Source organism: Hyla sarda, chromosome 10, assembly GCF_029499605.1.
Source record: "Hyla sarda isolate aHylSar1 chromosome 10, aHylSar1.hap1, whole genome shotgun sequence".
Taxonomy (NCBI): domain Eukaryota; kingdom Metazoa; phylum Chordata; class Amphibia; order Anura; family Hylidae; genus Hyla; species Hyla sarda.
Window position 1 is genome coordinate 61,239,401 of NC_079198.1, and position 27,487 is coordinate 61,266,887.

At 41.9% G+C, this 27,487-nt stretch overlaps 1 protein-coding gene and 1 long non-coding RNA gene across 3 annotated transcripts in view; one reads left to right on the forward strand and one right to left on the reverse strand.

Moving 5' to 3' along the window:
* LOC130293862 (beta-2-glycoprotein 1-like) overlaps positions 1-21,887 on the forward strand; it is a 76,574-nt gene extending 54,687 nt beyond the window's left edge. Inside the window, exons 4-8 of one of the 2 annotated variants that reach the window (XM_056543053.1) lie at positions 2,642-2,744; positions 5,484-5,560; positions 6,228-6,407; positions 12,779-12,976; positions 21,619-21,887. In XM_056543053.1, coding sequence (XP_056399028.1) covers positions 2,642-2,744; positions 5,484-5,560; positions 6,228-6,407; positions 12,779-12,976; positions 21,619-21,692 — 632 coding nt within the window. In that variant the 3' untranslated portion in view covers positions 21,693-21,887. The remainder of the gene's footprint in view (positions 1-2,641; positions 2,745-5,483; positions 5,561-6,227; positions 6,408-12,778; positions 12,977-21,618) is intronic. The other variant, XM_056543054.1, reaches the window with a different exon arrangement.
* The window catches only part of LOC130293863 (uncharacterized), a 40,567-nt gene extending 14,784 nt beyond the window's left edge, over positions 1-25,783 (reverse strand). The window contains exons 1-3 of the long non-coding RNA XR_008848318.1: positions 25,675-25,783; positions 21,147-21,240; positions 10,303-10,429 (exon numbers count right to left, since the gene is read on the reverse strand). This is a non-coding gene — a long non-coding RNA (uncharacterized LOC130293863). The remainder of the gene's footprint in view (positions 1-10,302; positions 10,430-21,146; positions 21,241-25,674) is intronic.
* Positions 25,784-27,487: the final 1,704 nt, after the last annotated feature.

Consider the following 27,487-nt stretch of genomic DNA (forward strand, 5'->3'; position numbering starts at 1 on the left):
TAAGGGTACGTTCACACGTACAGGATCCTGTGCAGATTTGATGCACAGGATTTGTAACTGCAGATTAGAAGCTGTGCTCAGTCATTTGGCTTACATTGAAATCTGTAGCATAAAATCCTGTGCATCCAATCTGCGCAAGATCCTAAATCTTACATGCCATTTTTATTCTATGGGTTGGTATGATTCCAACGATACACAACTTGAATAACTTTTGTTTAGTTTTTTGGTTAAACATTTTTTTTAAACCTTAAAAAAACTAAAACTTTTTTCTCACCCCTATAACTTTTTTTTATTTTTCCACCTACTGAGCTGTTTTAGGGTTAATTTTTTGAGCCATGAGCTTAAGTTTTTAACGGTACCACTTTTGTGTAGTTAAGGCTTTTTGATCACTTTTTATTACATATTCTTTTTTTGTAATGTAACAAAAAATCTGCAATTTTGGGGTTTGTAATTTTTTTGGTTTTATACCATTCACCATGCAGGATCAGAAACATAAAAATGTTATAGTTCAGACAATTACACACGTGGTGATACCAAATATGTGTATTTTTTCTTGTTTGTACAGTGTTTTATTTAAAAAATGGAAAAAGGGTGGTGATTAGAATTTTTATTAGGGGAGGGATTTTTTTGTATTTAAAATTTTTTTTAAACTTTTTTTATACACACTTTTTAGCCCCCTAGGGGCATATCATAAACCATCATTAGATGGCTTACATAGATCAATGTAATGCTATTGCATTACTTTGATCCATGAAATCTGTGCACGATTGCTAAAGGTTGCCAAAGGGAGGCCTCAGGCCTCCCTAGCAACCCATAGCCCCACCTGCGATTGCGTCATGTAGTCGCAGGGTGCTATGGGTTGCTAGGGAAGCCCGAGACCTTACTTCCACAAGACACAGTGAATAGCGTAATTTAATGTTTAAATGCTGTGATCTGTATCTGATAGCAGCAGACATCTCCCGGTCATGATGCAGACCCGACCCACGGGCCCCCGTCATGTCCGCCCACCCGACCATTGATGTACATGTATGTCATGGGTCGGGAAGGAGTTATGTGGCACAACTGTAATATCTAGGACAACAGCTACAAAAAGTACAGCATGTGCCAGTCCCAACACAGTAAAAGTCTACAGTAAACAGTGAAGAGGCTGTGGTGCTTGCTGGAGCATCACTGCATCTACAAACAGCTGATTGGTGAGGGCTCTGAGAGTCGGAGCCCCACTAATCCAATACTGATGGTTTATCTAGAAAATTATAAAAAGTTGGGAGTAAATGACTTCCAGTTATGTTTAATACATTTCTACAAACAACAAAGACTGAGTTTTTACAACTGCACACATATTGCCCCTGATTTACTAGGAGTGTTGTGTAGGTTTCTCTGTGGGTTTTAATTCCCTACAATTTTCTTTCCACGGTACTTACTAAGGTTTCCCTACATTTTGCACTTTTTGCCTATTTTACACCTGCTCTGATCTGTCGGGTTTTCCTCAGCTGAAAATGAAAATGTCAGGAACATGCCCCTTTTTGTGACCACGCCCCCTTTCCCCAGCAGCCACCCGTTTTTGGGGTTTTCTCAGTAAAATGCAGAGTTAGTCTTTATTTATTTATTTATTTTTTCAATTCTGGCGCAAATACTGGCGCAGACAGACAACCCGACAAAACATGGGGCGAACAACCCGACAAAACATGGGTTTGCAATAGTAAATGAGGGCCATTGTGTCTCTCTACCCAAACCCCAAGAGAGTCACTGCATAATTTGGCAACTTATTTTTGGAGAATACTGTGGCCTTCTGGTGTGGTCAAAAGGTGCGCACACACAGACAGCCATCCTAAAACCATGTTTTACAACACTTAATACTGAAGTGATCAAACATTGTTTGTCTTAAAGACTACATATATATTTGAGAAGAAAGTTATAAAGCAATTCCAAAATATCATGTTATAATGATCACTTATAATATTGGCTTTTGAAGAGGTGCAATGAATTGAGAATTTTCTTTCCCTTGTAGACTGTTCAGTAGAATGCAGGTTGCCTATTGTTATAGCCTGTATCCTATTAATAATATGCAGACATAAATCAATATGTTTCTGCTGGTAGGACAAAAAAATTCATTTCAATGGTCACTGTAGTTAAGTGTAGTGATTCCATTTAAAGGGTTGTTCCATGTAAACAATCCCTTCTCAACAGTAAGTGGCCAGACATTTCCACATCCTCAACTACTGTAGGGCAGGGTTCACATTTAAGAATCTACAGCAGTAAATATTCTAGCAGGAGATTTCGTTTTCTGATCAGTCAGCTCTGGGACCTCTCGGATACTGTATGTGCTGTCTTAATATATGGCAATGCATATCCGAGTGGATTCTGCCAAAAGAATAAGTTCAATCATTCTTTAGGATTCCAGAATGTGAGTTCAGCAGTGTGCACAGTGCAGCAGAATCCTATTGAAACCAATGGGAGTCTTCAACTTGAGAAATCCTCTAGTATGAACCCGGCCTAAGTGACAACCACAACCTCCCTTTCAAAAAGCCATGTTTTTTTTTTTACTGGTGGCAATATATAATTGTGAAATGATGTGAAATGAATGGATTCTTAGTTCCATACTATCTACACTTGTTTTAACCCTAGTTTTCTTAAAATGCAGTTGTATCCACTTGTAAGGACCCTCCAAGTATTGAGAATGGATACTTTGAAAAGAAGGGACATCTTATAGAGGGAGCAGTGATCGAGTATAAATGCAATGCAGGGTAAGTTTAAAGATTATGGCGTTTTATTTATTATTATTTGTAAAATGAGAAGACAGAAGTACTGATCCACTATTAAACAGTTTATCCTTATACACTGGGCTTTAATGAATTGCAGTATGCCTGAGATATAACATACAGGGATCAGTACTGGGTCCACTTCTTTAAATATCTTTATTAATGACCTTGTATAGGGATTACAAAGTATAATTTCTATATTTGCAGATGATACTAAAAGGAATAAGGTGATCACCACAGAGGATGATAACATAATATCACAGCTGGATCTGGGGATGCTGGAGGCTTGGGCACAGACATTGACAATTAAGTTTAATGTGGATAAATGTAAAGTTATGCACTTGGGCCATAAAAACCTTTAACAAAAAAGACTTGGGGGTATTGGTGGATAGTAAGCTCAAGTTTAGTGATCAGTGCTAGGCATTGGCTGCCAAGGCTACAAAAGTCTAGGGTTGTATCAATATATAAAAGAAAAAGAAAAGACAGGTACGCTCCTTGTGCAGAGAATTAAAGGGGTTATCCAGGAAAACTTTTTTTTTATATATCAACTGGCTCCAGAAAGTTAAACAGATTTGTAAATGAATGGGATAATAGAATACGGGCACTCGGCACTGGGGTCCTGCTCAATGGATTGATGTTTGATAGTCAGGGGCCTGTACTGTGCACTGGGCAGTGCAATGCAGCATTAGGCAGAGGTGCAAAATAGTGGAAACAATGAATGATGACAGCGTAGCACTCAAACTTGATAGTGGTTTATTCATATCAACGATGCACAGGAAAGTGAAGATCCGCAGTACAGTGGGGTCCGGGGGGGGGGGGGGTAGAACAGGAATGAGGACTCAATGGAGTCCTTGCAGCAACGTTTCGCGGCAAAAAATGCTTGGTCACGCCTTGAGGCGTGACCAAGCGGTTTTTGCCGCGAAACGTTGCTGCAAGGACTCCATTGAGTCCTCATTCCTGTTCTTCCCCCCCCCCCCCCCTGGACCCCACTGTACTGCGGATCTTTACTTTCCTGTGTATCGTTGATCTGAATAAACCACTATCAAGGGTGAGTGCTGCGCTGTCATCATTCTTTGTTTTCACTAGGTTTGTAAATTACTTCTATTAAAAAATCTTAATCCTTTCAGTACTTATGAGCTGCTTAAGTTGAGTTGTTATTTTCTGTCTAAGTGCTCTCTGATGACGCCTGTCTCAGGAGCTGTCCAGAGTAGAAGCAAATCCCCATAAGAAACCTCTTCTACTCTGTACAGTTCCCGAGACAGACAAAGGTGTCAGCAGAGAGCACTGTTATCAGACAGAAAAGAACAACTCAACATCAGCAGCTGATAAGCACTGGAAGGGTTAAGTTTTTTTAAATAGAAGTAATTTATAAATCTGTTTAACTTTCTGGAGCCAGTTGATATATTAAAACATTTTTTTTTTCCTGGAATACCCCTTTAAAAATTATAGGTGCCCCTTGGCAGCAATTAGTTTAGCTTACCAGAGCCTATTTTGCTGCGGGCACAACACAGTAGTTGGCATATAGAATCACAAGTATGATGGAGGTCAGCTGGCTGTGGCGTCCTTCTCGCGTAACACAGGGTAAATCAGTCAGAAAATGCAAATGGAAAGCAGAATAAATCCGCAGAAAAGCAGGACTATGCCGATGGTGCTTCCCCTCTCAGGTAATGAAGTCAATGTCCACTTCGTCAGCATATAGTAAAATACTTCAAGTTTATTTGGTAACACGCTACATTGAGTTTTGAGTCCGGGCTGGACTCTTCATCAGGCATAATGAATTAAAACAAACAACACTGTTTAAAAAGGCCGGAAAGAAACACAGGATAATGGCCTCATGACTGGGTTGTGTTTCTTCCGGGTCTTCCCGGATTGAAAAGACCTGAAAAGTCAGACAAAAGCGCCCCATGGCCGGATCTTAATGATAGGACAGGCCGAATCTTACTGTTAGGAATCGCGGCAGGAGTTCAGCAGGCGGTGGATTATCTGGACCTGTGTGGATGGAGACACAGACAGGCATGGCTGGGAGTGGGGTCTAAGGTGCCACTGGTTTTCACCAGAGCCCGCCGCAAAGCGGGATGGTCTTGCTGCGGCAGGTGGCACCCAGGTCGCTACCCCTGGCACGACTCGTCCACACAGGTAGCTGGGGAGTGACGTGGCACAGACAGAGACAGGCAGGACGTGGCTGGCAGGACATGGTGGGCAGGACATGGCTGGCAGGGCAGAAGGACAAAGCAGGAACACAGGTACACGACAGGCTGGAACTAGGAACAGGTACACAGACTTTGGAACAAGACTTGACTCAGGAACAGGACTCAACTCTGGAACAGGACTTGACTCTGGAACAGGACTTGACTCAGGCTAGTTCAAACAAAGACTAAGACAGACAACCAAGATCCGGCCCAGGGAGCAGGAGGGAGCAGATACTAATGGACCAGAGCACAGGTGCAAACACTTAGACTAATTGGGTACTGGCCCTTTAAGAAACAGAGCTCCGGCGCGCGCGTGCCCAAATGGCAAGAGGCACACACGCCAGAGCTGCGGGGACATCAGGGTGCAAGGACACAGGGCAGTGATTGACGGGCTGAGACTCGCATGCAGGCGTGTCCCACACTGCGAATCTCAGCCCCGCCGACAGCAGGGACAGAAATCGCTCACAGCCGGCGAGTCCGACCGGAGCAAAACTGTAACACTTATACTAAATGACTGTATTTTCTCCTTGTGCAGCTACAGACTAGAAGGTCCTGTATTCACAGAATGCCTAGAAAACAAGACCTGGTCTAACAATGCTCCCATATGTATAAGTAAGTTGTTATTGTCATGCTATTACTATGCAACTGTTTCCTACTAAAGTATAAAAGGGGCCTTAATGGCTATAGACACATTGGTACTGATTTTTTACTGTTGATTTGTTTTCTGAAAGCAAAATGATGCAACTTCTAAGTCTTCATTAAATATGTCCCACAATTTAGCTGTTACTCAGAGAAACATAAGATAAATCCATCAGGCTGACTTTCTGCTCTCTGTCATAGTTAGCAGTAACATGGTTCAGATTGTGAAGGGAGGGGGGGGGGGGCATTAATCCCTGCAGGGCAGTTCACATGGGCTGCAGAAATAGAGGAGAACGGCTGTGAGGCTGTTTTTGTCGGTTTCATAGAGTTTGAGTTGGTCAACAGGACACATGCCTAACCACAAACTCCTACTGACTGTTGTCCTGAAGTGAAGAAAAACAGGGGTAGGGTTTCCAGTAATCAGATATTTGGACATAAAGTAAATGTCCCTTGTAAAGCAAACCCTTAAAGCCCATATGCTGTTTTACATGGTGGTGCACCGCCCTGAGTCTGCTATGACCACATTAGTACAGAATAGCATAGATACCTATAAACAATTGAATTAAATGACCCATTAACTTTGTGTATATAGAACCACCATGAAATGCTCATAAAGTGGGTTGACTTGTTTATATTGTAGAAGTTTATTGTCCACCACCTCCAGAGATCAAGGAAGGTATTCTTGTAGCAGTGAAAAAAGCAGAGTATGAAGTCTCAGAAGTTATATACTATATGTGCAAAAGAAATTTCCTTTTGGATGGATCGCACAGTGTTACCTGTATGGCCAATGGGCAGTGGTCAGATGGTCCAGCCTGCAGAGGTAAATATATGATATTTAGCTGAACTGTAGGTTGATCTTACTGTGTCTGAGAAAGATGTTATATTGATTTTAAACACATTATTACATTCCTTCTTTTCTGATCCTCTCCATGCACTGGTGAGAGATTTTCAGTAACTATTTTGGAGTTATGGGGTGGAAATAGTTGAGTTTTAAACATATAATTTTCTACTTTTTAGAGCTATTTTAAAAGAGCTAACACTGCAAAATGCATGTCCAGCGTCCAGCAGGTCCACGGAAGCAGCATCGAGTACAAAGAGCCAGTTAAATGAATGATATCAGTTCGATTATAAGTTTCCCTCTGGTCCTTTCTTACAGCACTAAAGGGAAACCAAGCTAGATCATCAGGCTTCCCATTGGGGACATGTGCTTACCTAAACCTTATACTACAAGCTGTCTGAGGTGTGCCATAACCGCATGACATGAGGGCACGCCTATAAAGGGCATACCCTATAATGGAATGTAAGAAATGAGGGAGGCTTGGGTGGGAATAAACGCTGCACCCGCCCAGAGGGAGAGGAGACCAGGGTTTAAATACTGTCCAGCCCCTCCCACAAATACAGCCCTCTGGGCTTTATACTTGTGGTCAAGGCTTCCCATTGGGGACATGTGCCTACCTAAACCTTATACTATAAGCGGTATGAGGTGGGCCATAACCGCATGAGATTAGGGAACACCTATAGAGGGCAAAAGACAAACCAGAATAGGTGAGCATAGTGTATTTTATTAATTCACAAAACTAACAACTTGAAAACATCAGACATTTCTTTATCAGGGTTCGGAATGTAATATGCATAATAAGATGACTTCCCAACCTCTTGATAATATAAGCGGGCACCTTATGTTTTGAAGCGGCCGATGCTGCCCCTATTCTGAAAGAGTGGCCTGAAAATGTCTGCGCATCTAGGCCTAGCATAGTGAGTAGAGAGCGAATAGAACTTGTGAAAAGACTAGTTAACAGAGGCAAACTGCCTACCGACAATAATGGTAACCCAGGACCCACCCCGCACATGATAGCCATTAATTGATCCAACACCCTAACTGTACACCACTTGTGACCTGTGGAAAAATAAGTAACCAACACCTTCGCATTGGATGTCTTGGTTTTCCTAGTAGAGATAAAACATATCTGTCTCTGACTCGAGACAACTGCTGTCTCAATACCGGACTGGCCCTACCTGAACTATCTGTCACTTCTCCTGGCCTAAGGAAACCGTAGAAAATTAAATACATAGTCATTTTAATCAATGTCCTACGTAAAAAAAACAATGGCGCTGTATCCAATAAATCAGATAAACTTCTGAATATGTCACCTGAAATTGGCCACCTGACCCCTTCCCTGACAGTCGGGGTGCTGCGTATACCGTGCAGCACAGACTTCACCGCATGTACGGAAAACCGCAAAGGCCTGCTTGGGTATTCCTTGGACTGAAAGTGCTGTATACCTGCCAAGTAGGCTTTTATCGTGTTGTAAGATAAACTCTTAGTGTGCTGGCAAAAAGTGATAAAACAAACTAAATTAGAAATATAATCTTCAGAAGGACTGGAAAAATCTGCTAAAAATTTGTTGTATGTGTCCCATGCTAAGTGTATGATCGAGCAGTACTGGGTGCTAATGACTTCATCATTAGCTTACGTGCCAGCTGTTTGCATAAACCTAATCCATGCTGAGTAGTTGGAACTGTGGCACTGGACAACCGTGTGTATCTGCCCCTGGCATTACCTGAAAGAAAACATCACATTTTTGCCTAGATAACGCATCAGCTGCTACATTTTTAATGCCTTCAATATGTTCTGCCATGAAATGAAAACTACACTGTAAAGCAATCCATACTAATCTTCTTAAAAATATCATCACTTCCACCGACTTGGATCTACCTTTATTAATGATGTCCACAGTAGACGAGTTGTCACAAATGAAAACCACCAAACTATTGCGCCAGCACTCCCCCCAGACTTGGGCTGCAGCCACTATGGAGACAATTTCAAAGGTAGCGGAGCTGTCCGTAAAGCCAGGAATGTAATGAACCTGCCCAGGCCAGCCGCTTGCTATCCACCTTGAACCCCATATAGCTGCAAAGCCAACGATGGATGAGGCGTCTGTGAATATACGGGAGGACTCGGTGCAGACAACTGGCACAAAGAGGGACACCCTGTTCCAATTTGCCAGAAACTGCTGCCACATGAGCAGATCTGCCATACCTGACTGACCAAACCGAATCATGCTATCCTGAAGAGGTGCGGAGGCTAGTAACTCCAATAACCTTGAAATGAAGGACCTGCCCTGAGGAATCACCCTCATCGCAAAAGCCAGCATGCCTAAGAGACTTTGTAACTCAGCTTTATTCGTAACCTGGGACCTAACAAACTTATTTACCATATCTCGGATGCATATCAGTTTATCTGCAGGCAAACGGGCCTCCATCTTGTGGGCATCTAAGACTATCCCGAGGAAAGTTAAAACCTTGGTTGGCCCTTCCACCTTTGTAAGAGATACCGGAACTCCTAACAATGTGAAAGTTTCAAGTGTTTTTTCCAACTGCCAAGGTACCTGCTGAGGGGGTTCTACCAATAGAAAATCATCTAGATAATGAATAACGTTGCAACAGCCCACAGAGTGCTGTAATATGTACTCTGTATGTACTCAATCATCCTGCTGTGTGGGGCTGGTGCATGTCATAGAGCCTCACTGCACAGAGCCCTGCTTATCCTCAGCGTACAGAGCCCTGCTTGTCCTCAGTGTACAGAGCCCTGCTTGTCCTCACTGCACATAGCCCTGCTTGTCCTCAGTGTACAGAGCCCTGCTTGTCCTCACTGCACAGAGCCCTGCTTGTCCCCAGTGTACAGAGCCCTGCTTGTCCTCACTGCACAGAGCCCTGCTTGTCCTCAGTGTACTGAGCCTTGCTTGTCCTCACTACACAGAACCCTGATTGTCCTCACTGCACAGAGCCCTGCTTGTCCTCAGTGTACAGAGCCCTGCTTGTCCTTACTGCACAGAGCCCTGCTTTTCCTCAGTGTACAGAGCCCTACTTGTCCTCAGTGCACAGCGCCCTGCTTGTCCTCAGTGTACAGAGCCCTGCCTGTCCCCCGTGTATAGAGCCCTGCTTGTCCTCAGTGTACAGTGCTCTGCTTATCCTCACTGCACAGAGCCCTGCTTGTCCTCAATGTACAGAGCCCTGCTTGTCCTCACTGCACAGAGCCCTGCTTGTCCTCACTGCACAGAGCCCTGCTTGTCCTCCGTGTGCAGAGCCCTGCTTGTCCTCAGTGTACAGAGCCCTGCCTGTCCCCAGTGTATAGAGCCCTGCTTGTCCTCAGTGTACAGTGCTCTGCTTATCCTCACTGCACAGAGCCCTGCTTGTCCTCAGTGTACAGAGCCCTGCTTGTCCTCACTGCACAGAGCCCCGCTTATTCTCACTGCACAGAGCCCTGCTTGTCCTCAGTATACTGCCAAGTAGGCTTTTATCGTGTTGTAAGATAAACTCTTAGTGTGATGGCAAAAAGTGATAAAACAAACTAAATTAGAAATATAATCTTCAGAAGGACTGGAAAAATCTGCTAAAAATTTGTTGTATGTGTCCCATGCTAAGTGTATGATCGAGCAGTACTGGGTGCTAATGACTTCATCATTAGCTTACGTGCCAGCTGTTTGCATAAACCTAATCCATGCTGAGTAGTTGGAACTGTGGCACTGGACAACCGTGCGTATCTGCCCCCGGCATTACCTGAAAGAAAACATCAAATTTTTGCCTAGATAACGCATCAGCTGCTACATTTTTAATGCCTTCAATATGTTCTGCCATGAAATGAAAACTACACTGTAAAGCAATCCATACTAATCTTCTTAAAAATGTCATCACTTCAACCGACTTGGATCTACCTTTATTAATGATGTCCACAGTAACCGAGTTGTCACAAACGAAAACCACTTCCTCACTGCACAGAGCCCTGCTTGGCCACCCACACTTCCTGTATTTGGTCTCTTTACAGAGACACACAGGCAATAGCTGCAGGGACAAAAATATACACCTTTTTTAACCAATGTATATTCCAAACATACATAGAAGGTTAAAGTTGTAGTGACAACTAGGGTGCAGGCAAGTGTCATTCCAAAAACCATGTTTACTGCAGCACTCCAAAATGGAATCAAAACACTAAAGTTACAGTGGGATTATTCTACCCAGCAGGCAAAGCCCATCTAGAAATAATTATTTCATAAATAAGAGCAAATTTACCCTCTTGTAAATATACCTAGTGACATAAGCTACTATGTGGGAGGGGGTGCTGCTGTGATTGCTCAAGCCAATGAAAAAGCTGAGCAGGTGGATCAGTACATCTATTTCTGGAAAGTCTAAATAACAAAGTGGTGTATAAGCAGAAGAGTTGAGCAATGCACATGTGCCATCTTGGATAGGGGCAAATATAGCTACAGTATCTAAAAAATTATGCAAATGGCTCTTACAACTAAGTGTATGTGTTTACTTTGTGGGACTCTATGGTGGGGTCTGCTGCACTTTTGAGTCTTGAATATATACATTTGGGAAATGGCCCAAACGTAGTCACTAGCTGACTACATTTTGGGCCGTTAAAATGAATGGGGAAAATGCCTGAATGCAATGGTGTATATTGGCTTACCTTTTTTACAGGATGCTGATGTATACCAGGAGCATGTAGTAAAATCTGCAGAAAAATTTGCAAAAGCTTGCAAATTGTGTTCTTAAAGAAAAAAAACTGACAGTACAAACTGATGACAACTTATGACTAGTGTTGGGCGCGAATATTTGCGTTTCAAATTTTTATCGCGAATATCGCAAATTCGTGAATATTGCGAATATGTCCGCTATATATTCGAAATTGCGAATATTTGCTTTTTACAGCATATGTGCATATGCGCATATTCGCATATGTGAATATTTGCACGTGCGCATATTTGCATATGTGAATATTCGCATGTACACATATTCGCATATGTGAATATTTGCATATTCCTTCTTTTCACTTGTGGGCCAATTAGAATGAGGCAAATACACTTGTCAGAGGTTATCAACAACATCCCTAGCAACCAATAGTAAAGTTGCCCACCTTCTCACAGTTTTCTTCCTCGAATACGCAAATATGCGAATATTCGCATATGCGAATATGTGAATATAATGAATACGCGAAATTCGCGAATATAGGACGAATATTCATCTATATATTCGTGAAATATCGCAAATTTGAATATGGGCAATGCCGTTCATCACTACTAATGACAGCTTAGGAAAACTGATGATTTTTCATGATCAATTGTAGTTAGTTATTGTCCAGTTATGGTCAGTTTTCATACAACCTTTAAGGGGTTGCCCCCTCTCGGGGATAAGCCCTTACTAGATACCCTCCCCTAAAAACAACTTTTATTGAGTTTATATAAAATAAAATCTTATAACCCCTTCACACGTTTTAAAATTATCAGCGATGCAGTACTGTGTTTCAGTGGGGGTATTATATTGACCCCCTACTGTGTCCGGTATCACTGGAGTTATGGTACCTAATTAGTGTATATGATTGGTGTGCTACAGTGTCTGCATCACCTAGCCATAAACTACCAGTCCTGTTATGATTCAAACTGCCGCTGGTTAAAACTCATTCAGAACCTCCCCGACGTTTCGCGGATGAATCCGCTTTGTCAAGGTTTGCTCAGATCTGCAAAGATCCCATTCAATCCAATGACCGAACCAGGTCACCTAGTGACTCTTTTCAGGTCATTTTCGAACCATATCCAACATTTTTTTAGTACAAGCCAAAAGTCGATACAGTCAGAAAATGACCCTAAGACATTAGGTGACTTAGTTCAGGTCATTGGATTTAATTGAGCCCATGCAGATCTGAGCAGATCTGTGCAACAGAGGCACAAAAGTGATGTAAATGCACCCTTCACACAGGGTTCACACAGCCAAAAATGTGCGGAATGTCTGCTGTGGACATTCCACATATTTGAATGAAATCATTGTGATTCTTCTGCAGCGGAATGTCTGTGCGGAATATTCCACACGGAAATTCTGCCATGTGAACATGGTGTGCTCTTTGTATTCGTTGTCTATGGGTTTGGTGCCCAATTATTTCTGCTGTCAGACAGAGGAACCCTGAAAGATGCGATCCAGCAGGTTGGGCTATTCGGCATCCCTATTGAGACCCTAAATAAATCTAAACTGCCCCATTGAAATTAATGGGATCAGTTTGATCATCAGTTTTTCTCCGCTGCTTCTCTACTGTGTCAGAGGGAAACTGATCCAGATATCTGGAAATATGTGATGCCACCCTAATATTGTTACTTTATGTTTCTTCTTAAACGTGTTTGTTTTTGATCTGATATTCAGCAAGATGTAAGGTGCCGGTGCAGCGAAGTCAAGTTATTTACCGAGGTCAGAAGGTCTGGGTTACAGAAATTGAGGAGAGTCTAGTGCATCATTCCGAAACTGTAAAGTTTTTCTGCCAGAATAGAACACAAGCCTGCAGTTATACAGCCGCCAGCCAGTGTTTTGATGGTGAGCTCCAACATCCAGAGTGTTATAAAGGTAAACAGATTATATTGATATATATTCTATGAACTTCAGTATTACATGTATAAACAAGAGTCTGTAACCTGGCAGCATAGTATATACAGTATAGAATAGGACCAGTTCACCCTTTACATTCTGTTGTAGTATGCAATATGTATATATGTTTGCATCCACATTACAACTGTAAGTCCTGGCTTGAAAGCTGTCTTTTTTGGTCACTAGAGCTACAGTCATGCCGGTGCTTGTAGCTGTAATATGGACTGAAAAAAGTGTGTTTTATTAAAGGGGTACTCCGGTGGAAAACAAATCAGCTGGTGCCAGAAAGTTAGACAGATTTGTAAATTACTTCTATTTAAAAATCTTAACCCTTCCAGTACTTATTAGCTGCTGTATACTACAGAGGAAGTTGTGTAGTTCTTTCGAGTCTCACCACAATGCTCTCTGCTGCCACCTCTGTTCATGTCAGGAACTGTCCAGAGTAGGAGCAAATCCCTATAGGAAACCTCTCCTGCTCTGGACAGTTCCTGACACGGACAGAGGTGGCAGCAGAGAGTACTGTGGTCTGACTGAAAAGAACTAAACAACTTCCTCTGTAGTATACAGCAGCTGATAAGTACAGAAAGGATTAAGATTTTTGAATAGAAATAATTTACAAATCTGTTTAACTTTCTGAAACTAGTTGATCTGAAAATATTTGTTTTCCACTGGATTACCCCTTTAACCTCCAGTCATTGCAACTGATGTAAAGCATACACACCCTGCTGCTTCCTTTAATCCGAATTAAGCGGAATTAAATAGTGTGAGAATAAATAAATAAATATTTGCATTATCTAGTATTTAATTGTTAGAAAGCATTATTTCTATTTGAACAAATAAATGTTTTCCTTTGTATAATGAAATACTACAAAATGTACCATTGTACATTCTTCATTAATTTCTCAAAGTTTGCTTGCTGTTATTCTTAGAAGCTTGTTTTTATTTATTTTATTGGGTTAAAATCTTTCCAGGTCATCTGATGCTCCCACAGGACTGGTACAGTTACGGAATGTAACGCATCAGCGCTGCGTCTTGTAACTAACAAGTCATGTAACTGGTCACATGACCTGGAAGTATACAATAAATCTTCTTACTTAATGAAAGCAAGCATAGCATTTTAAACTGTAAGGAATTATTATAGAAAGTATTTCATAAAACCACTGCAAAAAGCTTTGGCAAAATTGCAAAAAAAAAAAAAAAGTTAGTAAATATACCCAAAGGTTTAATTTTCCATTGAATGTTCCTAAAAACTAACACTATGTTGGAGTGCCAATCACAGCTTTGTCAATGTGAGAAGTCATTACTAAAGAGAAAACACATACAAGTCCCTAGGAGAGCAGCTTGTCTTTATAAGATCCTGTGGGACATTTCCTCTTTCTACAGACATGATGTAATTTTTCTGTACTAAATGAAAAGTGAAATCTATCATTGTCAGGTTGCAAATTGCAGAAGGAAAATAGAACAGGAACCGTATATACTCGAGTATAAGCCAACCCGAATATAAGCAGAGGCCCCTAATTTCACCCCAAAAACCCAGGAAAAGTTATTGACAGGGGGGATAATGTATTTCCCACCCTAGGCTTATGCCTAGGGTGGGAAATACATCATCCCCCCTGTCATCATCCAGACCCCCATCATTAACACCCCCGTCATCATCACCACCTGTCATCATCCAGACCCCCGTCATCATCCCCCTGTTGTTACGCCGAGCGCTCCGGGTCCCTGCTCCTCCCCGGAGCTCTCGCGGCGTTCTCCTCTCTGCAGCGCCCCGGTCAGACCCGCTGACCGGGAGCGCTGCACTGACACTGCCGGCGGGGATGCGATTCGCATAGCGGGACGCACCGCTCGCGGATCGCATCCCAATCTGCTCACCTGTCCCGGTACCCCGCTCTCTAGGGCGCGCGCGCGCGCCAGCTCTCTAAGATTTAAAGGGCCAGTGCACCACTAATTGGTGCCTGGCCCAATCAGTGTAATTAGCTCCCACCTGCTCCACGCCTTTATAACCTCACTTCCCCTTCCCAGCATTGCCGGATCTTGTTGCCTTGTGCCAGTGAAAGCGTTTTGTGTATGTCCCAAGCCTGTGTTCCAGACCTTCTGCTGTTGCCCCTAACTATGACCCTTGCTGCCTGCCCTGACCTTCTGCTTCGTCCGACCTTGCTCTTGCCTTGTCCTTCTGTACCGCGCCTGTCTCAGCAGTCAGAGAGGTTGAGCCGTTACCGGTAGATACGACCTGGTTGCTACCGCCGCAGCAAGACCATCCCGCTTTGCGGCTCTTGATAAAGCTGCAGAGGCAGCGAAACATGTCGAGGGGGGCAGAGTAGGGACTCAATTTTAATATAAAGCAATGCAGTATCTCAGAATTTGCTCAGCGTGCACTGCAGGCACGCCGGGCATCTCCACCTCAGTATAGTCAATCAGATTAGGCTGGAGTATACTGGCCTTGACATACAGTAGCTAGATATTAGTTCAATACTGAGCTGCTGCTCTGCTAATTTTTAATTCATGTGAGTTTTCATTATACGTTTATGCACAATTACTTTAATAAAGCTTGTGGGTTCACCATAAAGAGAATATATATGGGAAATTAGGGATTTTTGGATTCCTATTAATAGGGATCTATAGGTTGATAAATTAATTTAACCCTCCATATATTGGTCCGACTAGTGAAGAGGGCTCTGGTGAATAGAACAGGTCCACCGGTACGGTCCACACCAATCCCTCTCTGACACAGAGGATCCACCTCCAGCCTGCCGAATCCTAACACCTGTCATCATCCAAGCCTCCGTCATCATCACCCTGTCATCATCCAGACCCCCCACTTCATCATCACCGCTTGTCAATCCCTTCAATCAGTGGTCTTCAACCTGCGGACCTCCAGATGTTGCAAAACTACAACTCCCAGCATGCCCGGACAGCCATTGGCTGCAGGGACCGTCCAGTGGGGAGGGTTAGTCGTTCCGGGCTGTCTATCTTCACCGGTAGGCCCTCTTCTCCGCTCCAGACCCGGCCCGGGACTAGTGACGTTTCCTTGACGACGACGCACAGGGACGTCCCTGCGCATGATCGTCCCTGTGCGTCGTCGTCAAGGCAATGTCACTAGTCCAGAGCCGGGCCCGGAGCGGAGAAGATGGCCTCCCGGTGAAGATGGACAGCCCGAAACGACTAACCCTCCCCACTGGATGGTCCCTGCAGCAAAGATGGCCCAAACCAGCTCACCCTTCCTTCCCACCGAGGGCAGGTGAGTAGAGAACTAAAGGGGGGGGGGTCTGGATTATGAAGAAGGCCACAGTGGTCTTCAACCTGGGGAGCTCCAGATGTTTCAAAACTACAACTCCCAGCATGCCCGGACAGCCAATGTCTGTCCGGGCATGCTGGGAGTTGTAGTTTCGAAACATCTGGAGCTCCGCAGGTTGAAGACCACTGAAAGGGATTGACAGGCGGAGAGTTCACTCGAGTATAAGCCGAGGGGGGCATTTTCAGCACGAAAAATCGTACTGAAAAACTCGGCTTATACTCAAGTATATACGGTATATAATGTACATACAATTAAGGAAAAGTGTTCTATAGGCAGTGTCCAGATTTTTTGACAGATGTATTGAGGTATAAGGCACATTGTTTTTTAAAAAGTTAATTAAACAATTTTTTTTTTCCAAAGTGGTCATTCAGTTTAAGAGTTTCCTTTCTTTTAGGGCCATTGCTTGTTTTGGCTACTAAAACTGCACCAAAGTGCAAAATGTGAACTGGGCCTTACAGAGCATCTGTCTTTGGGGTTGCAGTAAAGTAGGGTATTACTAGATATTGCAAAGAATGCTAAGCAACTCATCCTTCTTTGTTGAATGGAGAGGGATGCTCATCTGTCAACAGTCTATCTATATATCTATCTATAGCAGAAGAAAAAGAATTCCAAAACAAATCTTCAAAGACCAAGTGAATAGCTCTTCTGTTTATTATGGTTGGGTAAAGTTCTAAGCATGACAGGAGCATTCATGCCTGATGATTATTCAGGGAAAGAATTTGACATCCCTGAATTTGTATAGATAATATAGCCTCACATGCTAGCCAGTCAAATGATGGGTGACAATGTAATGTGTAGATACATAGAAGATATCCTAGCTGTGGGGCTCCCATCTATAATACACTGTATGCCCTAATAGGGCACATGGACATTGAGATAAAGTATATGAGAACATTTCAGATAATTACAAAAGATAATACTTGACACTGTATTTTTATTTGCAATCCATCAGATAAACAATGCACCTTTCGTTTGTTACCACCTTCATCAGGGAGTTGGGGTGCCTGAGAGTAAGTGATTGGTTAAAGAGGTAGGGGTGCAGGATGATGGCGACATTTTCCCCAAGAAAAAGTGGTTGTGCAACATATAGTCACTAGAGTCTAAAGCATCAGACACTAGCAACTAAAGATTGCATTGCCACTTTTCCTTAGTGACAGAGGTTGTTATCTCCCTGCGCCGCTTCCCCTACAGTCAAGTTTTGAGACTGAAACAAAGCTGCTTCTGTTTTTATAGTAGCATTTTGTATTAACGCAAGATTGTTATGAAGTGTAGGAAGTCATTAACCTAATCACAAAAAATTCCACAGAATTTCAACCCTGACACAAAATGACCTGATAACATCGTTTCAGTGATCTTCTCAATAGCTCAGGAGAAAGTGTTATCGAGGTCAAGGCAGCTGATATCACTCATTCATGCGGAATGAATTAGAAGAGCAGAATGGTTGTTTAAAAAGGGGATGGTGCTTGAAATCATTTTCTTCTTCTAACTATGGTTACCTCCAAGGAAACACATACACTCATCATTACTTTAAAAAGTGCCTTACAGGCAAGGACGTTGCTGCTTGTAAGATTTCCCCTAAATCAACCATTTATGAGATCATCAAGAACTTCAGGGAGAGCGGTTCAATTGATGCAAATAAGTTCCTGCATGTGAACTTTCCAGAACTGCAATGGGGTCAGTTCAATACCAGAGCTTGTTCAGGAATTTTAGCAGGTAGGTATCAATGCATATTTAGGAACAGTAAAGTGAAGGACTTTGGAACTGGCTTGGTGTCAAGGAGGGCTCTAAAGAAGTCCCTTCTCTTCAAAAATAACATCAAGGACAGACCGACAATCTGCAGGGATTGGACTACAGAGAACTTCTTATGAAGACCGACTGTTTGGGACATCTCGAAGAATGATTGCCCATTGAAAAAAAGGCTACCATGAGTCCTGTGCCATTGAAGCATTTAAACATGTGTGGAGTGGTTTTTCATCCAAGGGAGTGGGCTCAATCACAGTTTTGACTAAGAACACAGCCCTATATTAAGAATATCAAAATCCTTCAACAGCAACTTCTCACAATGATCCAGGAGCAACTTCTTGATGAGCAATGCTTTTTCCAGCATGATGAAACTCCATGTCACAAAACAAAAGTGATAACTAAGTGACTGGAGAAACTTCCCAGATCTCAATCCCATTGAGAACCTGTAGTCAGTCACAAAAAAGCAGGTGGGCAAACAGAAACACAGAAATTCTGATGATTTCCAAGCACTGATTGGGTTGTCATCAGTCAGGATTTGGCTAAGAAGCTGATATCCTGCATGTACATAAAATTTATGTATTTGTCAAAAAAGTTTCAACTTATGAATAGCATCTTATTGAATTTAACTCCTTAAGGATGCAGGGCGTACCTGTACACCCTGAGTCCGCTACCTTTCTATAATGCGCGGCCACAACGTGGCCCCGAATCATAGCGGGTCGGGCCCGGCCTCTAACAACGATCGGGACCCGTGGCTAATAGCGTGGCACTGATCGCAGTGCCGTGCACTATTAACCCTTTAGACGCGGAGTTCAAAGTTGATCGCCACGTCTAAAGTGAAACTGAACTGCTGCCGGTTAGCTCAGGGGGCTGTTCGGGATCGCCGCAGTGAAATCGCGGTATCCCAAACAGCTGTAGGACACAAGGAGGGTCCCCTTACCTGCCTCCTGGTGTCTGATCGCCGAATGACTGCTCAGTGCCTGAGACGAAGGCAAGCATCAGGCAGTCAAGCATCAGAATATTCGATCAATGGTTTTCTATGAAAAACTATTGATCAATGTAAAAGATCATGCAGTGTTATATCATTAATTGAACCGCACGTTCAATGGCGCACGCACAAAAAAAATCCAAAGTCCAAAATAGCGTATTTTTGGTCACTTTTTATATCACGAAAAAATGAATAAAAAGCAATCAAAAAGTCTGATCAATACAAAAATGGTACCGCTAAAAACTCACGGTGCAAAAAATGAGCCCTCATACCACCCCGTACGCAGAAAAATAAAAAATTATAGGGGTCAGAAGATGACAATTTTAAACGTATACATTTTCCTGCGTGTAGTTATGATTATTTTCAGAAGTACGACAAAATCAAACCGATATAAGTAGGGTATCATTTTAATTGTATGGACCTACAGAATGAAGATAAGGTGTAATTTTGCTAGAGAAATTCACTGTGTAGAAACGGAAGCCCCCAAAAGTTACAAAATTGCGTTTTTTCTTCAATTTTGTCACACTATGATTTTTTTTTCCGTTTCGACGTACATTTCTGGGTAAAATGACTGATGTCATTACAAAATAGAATTGGTGGAACAAAAAAATAAGCCCTCATATGGATTTTTAGGTGCAAAATTGAAGGAAAAAACTAAAGTGCAAAAACTGAAAAATGCTCAGTCATTAAAGGGGTATTCCAGGAAAAAACTCTTTTTCATATATCAACTGGCTCCAGAAAGTTAAACAGATTTGTAAATTACTTCTATTAAAAAATCTTAATCCTTTCAGTACTTATGAGCGTCTGAAGTTTAGGTTGTTCTTTTCTGTCTAAGTAATCTCTGATGACACGTGTCTCGGGAACCGCCCAGTTTAGAAGAGGTTTGCTATGGGAATTTGCTTCTAAACTGGGCGTTTCCCGAGACACGTGTCATCAGAGTTTACTTAGACAGAAAAGAACAACCTTAACTTCAGAAGCTCATAAGTACTGAAAGGATTAAGATTTTTTAATAGAAGTAATTTACAAATCTGTTTAACTTTCTGGAACCAGTTGATATATATATATAAAGTTTTTTCCTGGAATAACCCTTTAAGGGGTTAATATACTATGGAATCACCTGGTTAAAAGATTTTAAAAAAAAATTGTGTGCCTTTCTCAAAACCTTTGATGACAACTGTACTATCAATCCACTATCTGGCAATCCTACTATTTGATAAAGGTCATTATAACTAAAAAATCATGTATGTCCTTGTATGGATTGCAAATAAAAATACCAATGAGCAAGATATAATGGAGTGCCCACAATTTTACAGAGTAAGACCTTACTTGAGCACCTATACATCCCCAAGGAGTGCTTGTTACATTTTAAGAATTTTAGATAATGCAGTTTCTTGCTATAAGGGCATTCAGACCTCATGCACCATTTAGTATACCTTAAATACCTTAAAGGGGTATTGCAGTATACAAAACTTGATTTCATGTAAAAATCTTAATACGTAATATAAATTTTCTGTAGTTTCCAATATAATCACTCACCCCACATAAGCCCAAAATGTGATGTTTATAGATTGTTGCCTAAGGTTACGACCTTCAGTTTAGCTTTATTTTTTTGGTCGCACATGCTTAGTTGCAGCACCAGGAGTTTAAGGAAGGTTACCTGTTTGTCTATAAAACAACATATGATGGGTATTGGAACTAATGTAAAGGGATAAACAGTGATGGAGCTCAATAGGAACTGCACAATATTGTGGGCCCTCGCTCTTTAGTCAGGAAATACAGGTTAAAGGGGTACTCCGGCCCTAAAACATCTTATCCCCTATCCAATCTTGGGACCCCGTTATCTTGCATTCAGCACCCACCTCGGGGAGCTGCACGCTGCTGCCAGCTCAGAATCTGCCGTGTGACGACCACGGGATTTGAGTATCGTGACGTCACAACTCCACCCCCGTGTGACATCACGCCCCACCCCCGCTATGCAAGTATATACAAGGGGGGGTGACGACCGCGGTCAGACATCTTCTCCCCTATCCTTTGGATAAGGGATAAGATGTCTTAGGGCCGGAGTACCCCTTTAAGTAGGAGTAGAAGTCAGCAGTGCCTGATGGAAACTGTAGTCTGTTACCTACACGGGCTGCTGTTGAAGCCATGTTTACTGTGCTGCTTTGTGTATAATGTTCATGTAGTCTTCGTTCAGGTTTTTTCGTCCGAACTCAGGAAAGCCTATGTAAGAAAAGCAGAGGTGTTGTGAGCCATAAAAACCTTTGTAGCTAAGAAAAGGAAACATTTTATGGATAACTATGAATGCATGACCCAAATAAAACTAGCAATGTCCCTTTTACAACCAACTACACATAGCTCACAGGTCATTTTTCACTTGAAAGCCAAGAACTCTTCTAATTAGGAAAGCTATATCCATGAGGAGCCTGGGAGCTGTCCCATACTAATTTAACCCTGCAGGCTGTGATGTGCTTGACAGTGCCATGAGGGGCCTTAAAGCTTTGGATTGATTGATTCAGCACAGCCGTATGTCTTTAGAGTGGCAAATACATTGATTGGAAACTTAATTTTTCTAAAAATATCTCTTTCAATATTCTTTAGAGCCGACCTGGGTACAGTACACTTTTTTCCCCAAGAACCTTGTGTCAGAAATTCCTTTGTGTGAAGAACTGTAAATGCATTCAAAGAATGAAAGAAGATGTATCCATAAATATATTACAATGTTCCGTGTTACCAAGACCAGAGATCATTAACCATTTCCTTCTGGCTGTATATGATGTTCCATACCAATGTGAGAGAACAGCCGCATCATGCAACAAAATTGTTTTACTGTAGAGAATGTGTAAAGAGTGATATTTATTTGTAATGACTGCAACTTTTATTAAATACATTTCATTCTAGTGAAAGTGTTTCTGTGTATCAGTCATGCTGAAGAGAAAATTCCTAGTACAGGTTTATTTTTCTGTCAGTACTAAATACAGTGTAGATTGGCCCAGGTAGAAGCAGAATCAACAATCTCACTGATACAAATAAAAATGACCATTTTCACTCCTGGGCCCATGCAAACTGATCTATCATCGATCCATGTCCTATAGATTTATAAAACTGCTCATAGCCTGCTATAGGCCCAAATGTTCCTTCCTATGTCTCTTTATTTTAGCAAGTTTCATTGCATTCTATATTCAGATATTCCCTCCTCGAATCATTGTTTCTAGATAAGAATACAGTGAATACATGCAATGACACACAGAAGGCCTAAGGGTCACCATCTTCTACTGTGCTGGGTCACAGCACGCTGTTTTGCCATATTCATGTGCTCTTGCCAGGAAACTCACTGTTAGTTTTTGATTTTTGATCAGTTTTTGATCATTTTGAAATTCCAAAAATGTACCTTGCCCCAAACAGATAAAATAAATGTAACAGTAAGAATTAATATGATTTAAATTGAGACACTGGTTTCTGCAACATCCATTATGCCCATCTGTAGTCAGCAGTTTAATGGTTACACCAGCTCTCTTGACATGTTTGATTTAGAAGATACTGGTATTTCTCATAAAAGTAATATTATAAAACATCTTTGCTTAGAACTTTACATTGTGCCATTCTTCTGTTTTTGCTTATTACAAATTTCTGAAATGCCCACCAGATGTTACCATTCCCCTTAATTTTGGGGTATATCTTTATCATTTTTACTCTGTCCAATCACCGCTAACAGTCTTAAGCTGTTAACCCGTTAAGGACAAAGGACTTACATCCTGGTACTTAAGGACCATGGGCATACCTGTATGCCCTCCGGTTTTCCAGTCACCGCTGTGCACCGGGCGGTGTTCGGAATGGGATGCCTGCTGAAATCATTCAGCAGGCATCCGGGACAATGCCTAGGGGGGGGTCCTGAGTTCCCCAATAATGGTGATCACTCTGATTCGCCAGTCAGAAGACAAGACAGCACCAATCACTGTGAAGTGCAGGAGTGAGCAGGCAGCGGTGGCTGCCACCTCTTCCTACAGCTTCGATTGGTCGGTTGGGACAATCTGACAAATCGCAGCTGGGAATGGGGGATTTGACGTCCAAGCAGTGCGGGGAACATGTGTGCTGGCAAGATCAGCGGTGGCGGTTGAGGAGCAGGCATGCTGGGAGTTGTAGTTTCGCAACATCTGGAGGGGCACAGTTTGGAGACCACTACACAGTGGTCTCCCAACTGTGTCTCTCAAGATGTTGCAAAACTACAACTCCCAGCATGCCCAGATAGTCCAGTCATGCTGGGAGTTGTAGTTCTGGAACACCTGGCCCTTCAGATGTTGCAGGACTAAAATAAATGCAAAAAAAAAAACCACCCACCTGACCCCATTTTGGAAACTAAGGAATGTAACAAGAGATGCAGTGAGCATGTACAACCACAGGTGTCTGAAAGAATTTTGGAACAGTGGTCTGTGAAAAATCTTCCAAAAAGCTTCCGAAAATCTGTCAAACGCCAGTGGGGTTAAATGCTCATTGCACCCCTTGTTACATTCTGTGAGGGATGTAGTTTCCAAAATGGGGTCAAATGCAATGTTGTGGTGCGGTGTTCTGGCACCATGGGGGCTTTGTAAATGTACCTGGCCCCTGAAATGTTCTCCTTCCAAAGCACTGTATGTCCATAACCGGGGTATTTCCATGCTCAATTTGTACTCCAAATGGGGTTACAAATTTAGAGGGTCTTTTTACTCTATTACCCCTTGTGAAAAAAAAATGTGGGTAAATACCAGCATTTTAGTGAAAAAAAATCCGATTTTTCATTCTCATGTCCAACTTTAGCTATAATTCGTCAAACAGCTGTGAGGTGTTAAGGCTCACTCTACCCCTTGTTACATTCCTTGAGGGGTGTAGTTTCACAAATAGTGTGACATGCTTTTTTTTTTTTTTAGCTGTCCTGGCACCATGGGGTTATCCTAAATGCGACATTCCCCCCCAAAAAAACCATTTCAGCATAATTCTCTCTCCAAGATCCCACAGTTGCTCCTTCCTTCCTGTGCCCTCTAGTGCGCCTGAAGAGCACTTTACATCCAGATATGAGTTATTCTCTTACTCGAGAGAAATTGGGTTACACATTTTTTTTTTGTGGGGGGGGGGGTACAAGAACATTTCTCCTCCACTTTGCTACTATTCCTGTGAAACACTTAAAGGGTTAACAAACTTTCTGAATGTCATTTTGAATACTTTGAGGGGTGAAGTTTTTATAGTGGGGTCATTTATGGGGGATTTCTCACAGAAAAGTCCCTCAAATCCACTTCAAACTGAACCCAGAAAAATTCAGATATAAAATTTTCCGTGCTATACTTTGAAGCCCTCTAATGTCTTCAAAAATTTAAAACATGTCAACTTTATGATGCCAACATAACGTAGACATATTGTATATGTGAATCAACATATAATTTATTTGGTAAAATTAATTTCCTTACTAACAATTTTCTTATAAACAGAGAGTTTCAAAGTTAGAAAAATGCTAAATGTTTAACATTTTCATAACATTCTTCGAATTTTTCTCAAAATTTTCACCAAGAAATGATGAATGCAATGATGCAAGTAATGAGCAATTTACCGCTATCTTAAGCAGAATGATGAAAAAAAATCTATCTCGGAATCAGACTGATAAGTAAAAGGTCAGATTTGCGAACAATGCCCTGGTCCTTAAGATCAAAATGGGCTTCGTCTTTAAGGGGTTAACAATGGCATTGGAAATACCAGTTGTAAATGTATATGTCTTCAGGAGGAATAACAGCACAATGCAGGGTCTGATTGACAGGTGAGTACTAAAGGCAATTATTTTAATAGTAACTCCTATGTGTTTACTTTTTGTGTAGTTATCTCATACATTGCCTTGGCGAAACCTAAATTTTTTTTGCATTTATACAAATATCAACATATTAACAGGACTCGCTTATATTGTTCTTTATTCAAGGATGCCAGATAAAATGGACCAGATGAATTTGACTTAAAAGTAATACTGTAACTAACTAGGAACTCCACACAGTAGACATAGATAACTGGTACATAATACCACCAGACCTTGAGATAGCAGGATGGTGTTTTATTCAAAACACAAAGCAACTCAAATTCCCTTAGTACAAAGAGGCAAAATGGCACTCACTCAAATCCTTGTGTAGCGAGTTTTTAGGAGCGCCCCCTAGTGTCTCTGGTGTCCCTTACCCTAGCTACCTCACTACGCCTGACAGGCGGATCCTGAGTCTCTGCTATCTGGGAGCTGGGGTACATGTCTGCGGCAGTGCCTCCACCCAGTTGAGCATCCGAGGTAGGGATGTGGGATCCCACTGGGAACATGCTTGGTACAATGAGACTGACACAGCCTAATGTGAACTAACTTTATATAGTAAGTAGCAAATGAACAACATACATAGGATAATACAATAGTGTAACACAGATAGGAATGCAATGGGGATTTTCCTCACCCACCCATTAGCACACCTGCGACCCACCCCCTTATCTTCGCCCTAATGGCCGTTTGTGCACATAGGAGTGTTGGGGCCCTTATAAGTCCTGCTCCATAGAGTCACTGAAGAAGCCTGCTATGTTTAATATCTGCCACTGAACCTCAGAATCTTTACTTTGAGTAAGAAGACAGATGCCCTGTAGTGGAACAGGGAAGAGGCTTTATCTTACCCTCACAACACCATTAACCAGGTCAGTCCAGCAGCAGCCTCCTCTCACTGTATTCACCAGATGTCTGGACTCAGTGCTTGTCTCTGCCAGCAGGTCTCTCTTTCAGCTAGTTGCTGTCTCTGTGTTGCAGTCTCTCACAGCTAGAAGCACGTCTTTTCTCTAGCTAAGCTTCTAGTCGTCTGAGCAAATCCTCAGGGTACAGGACCTGTGTGATGTCACAATCATGTGACCGAAGTCTCCACCAACCAGCATTATCTGTCAGGAAATGGCTGCTTATAATGTGATCACAGCTCCAGTCTTTATTACCAGCATACTAGTTCATTTGTGGTCTCCATCAGCCATCTACTGTGCATTTCAGATAATGCAGCCAACTCCACAGGGGTTACACTTGAAACAATCTTAATTCTTTATTTGAATAAAGTACAAAAAGTGCGGGACAGTGCTGTCCAATGCCATAGGAGAATTGGTTACATCTATTTCACATGCACAAGTGTGCTTCATCAGACCATGGATGGTCACACCAAGGTTTGACAAAGCATGTTTGTCAAATAAGAGGTAGGAGATGCCGATTTAGCTATAGAGCTCTGCTGAATAGACATTATATGGTTGCTACTGTATTGGACTATTGTAGCAGTAGTATGAGATGCAGCTACTAGATGAAAACAGTGTCATTAACCCCTTCATGACAATGGAAAAAGGGGGGAGATTTGAAATTATATTAGGGGGTGGATTTTTTTTCAAAACTTTTTTTTTTTTTTTTTTTACAATTTTTTTGCAGTTCAGTGTGAGATGAGCTATAATTGGCTAAGGCTGCACACACACCCCCTCAGCACTCCAGACTGCGTCTCCTGATTTTGGACTTCTGCCAGGCCAGCAGGAGTCCAAAGTCTGTGCAAGAGATGGGGAATAATGTGCTCTGGACAGGTAGGAAGACACCTAGTGGCAGCTTTTGTAAACACAAATAAAACATAGAAAACTTTTTTAAACAAAGTACATTAGAAAGATTTTTTATTTACCATAAGGAGTGCAATAGCAAAAATTTGTTTTAATGATAGTGCCCATTTAACCATTTCAATGATGGCCATCGGGGATCTTCTGGTTATGACATGGGCCCGACCCATGGGCCCGCGTCATATTCCTCTCACCTGACCCACTCATGTCATAGATCAGGAAGGGGTAAAACATAATTTCCAAATTTTAACAAAAAGGATATTATCTAGGCTATTTTTGTTTGTTATTTTTTTGTTATGTTACTCTGTTGTTCTAATTTGTTAAAGAACATAATTTGCCTTGTTGAATTCTTTCTGTTTTAAAAACTAATAAAACATAAATTCTAAAAAAAATGTTATGCTATAGATTGAAATGTTATGCTATCTCACTAATCATTGATATCATAATAGAGAGGAAATGCTGAACGGCTGGTGTTGTTGTTTTGCTGCATTTATTTTATAGCTGCCTCCAGGTCCCTTGTTTGTAAAATGTTGCACAAACGGGCAGCAAAAGTCAGATTAAAAATGAGCAAAGCTTACACAGATGACCTTGTATTTTCTCCACAGACAGAGAGGTAAAAGGCTTGACAAGCATTCCAGTTTCAGCTTTTACTTCCAAAACACAAAGTGTCAACAAAGATCAATCTCATTAGAAGTGAGCCAAGACCTCTGGAGAAAACCACTGGTATTAGAATAGCTGTACTGGAGGACCTTGGCCTTAAATCACTAGAAAAATGTGCTGTCTGTATTTCTAAACAGGAAACAAAGAGGATAGCCTCAAGAATCGCACAGAAGATCTAGCGGCACCAAAACATTAATCATTC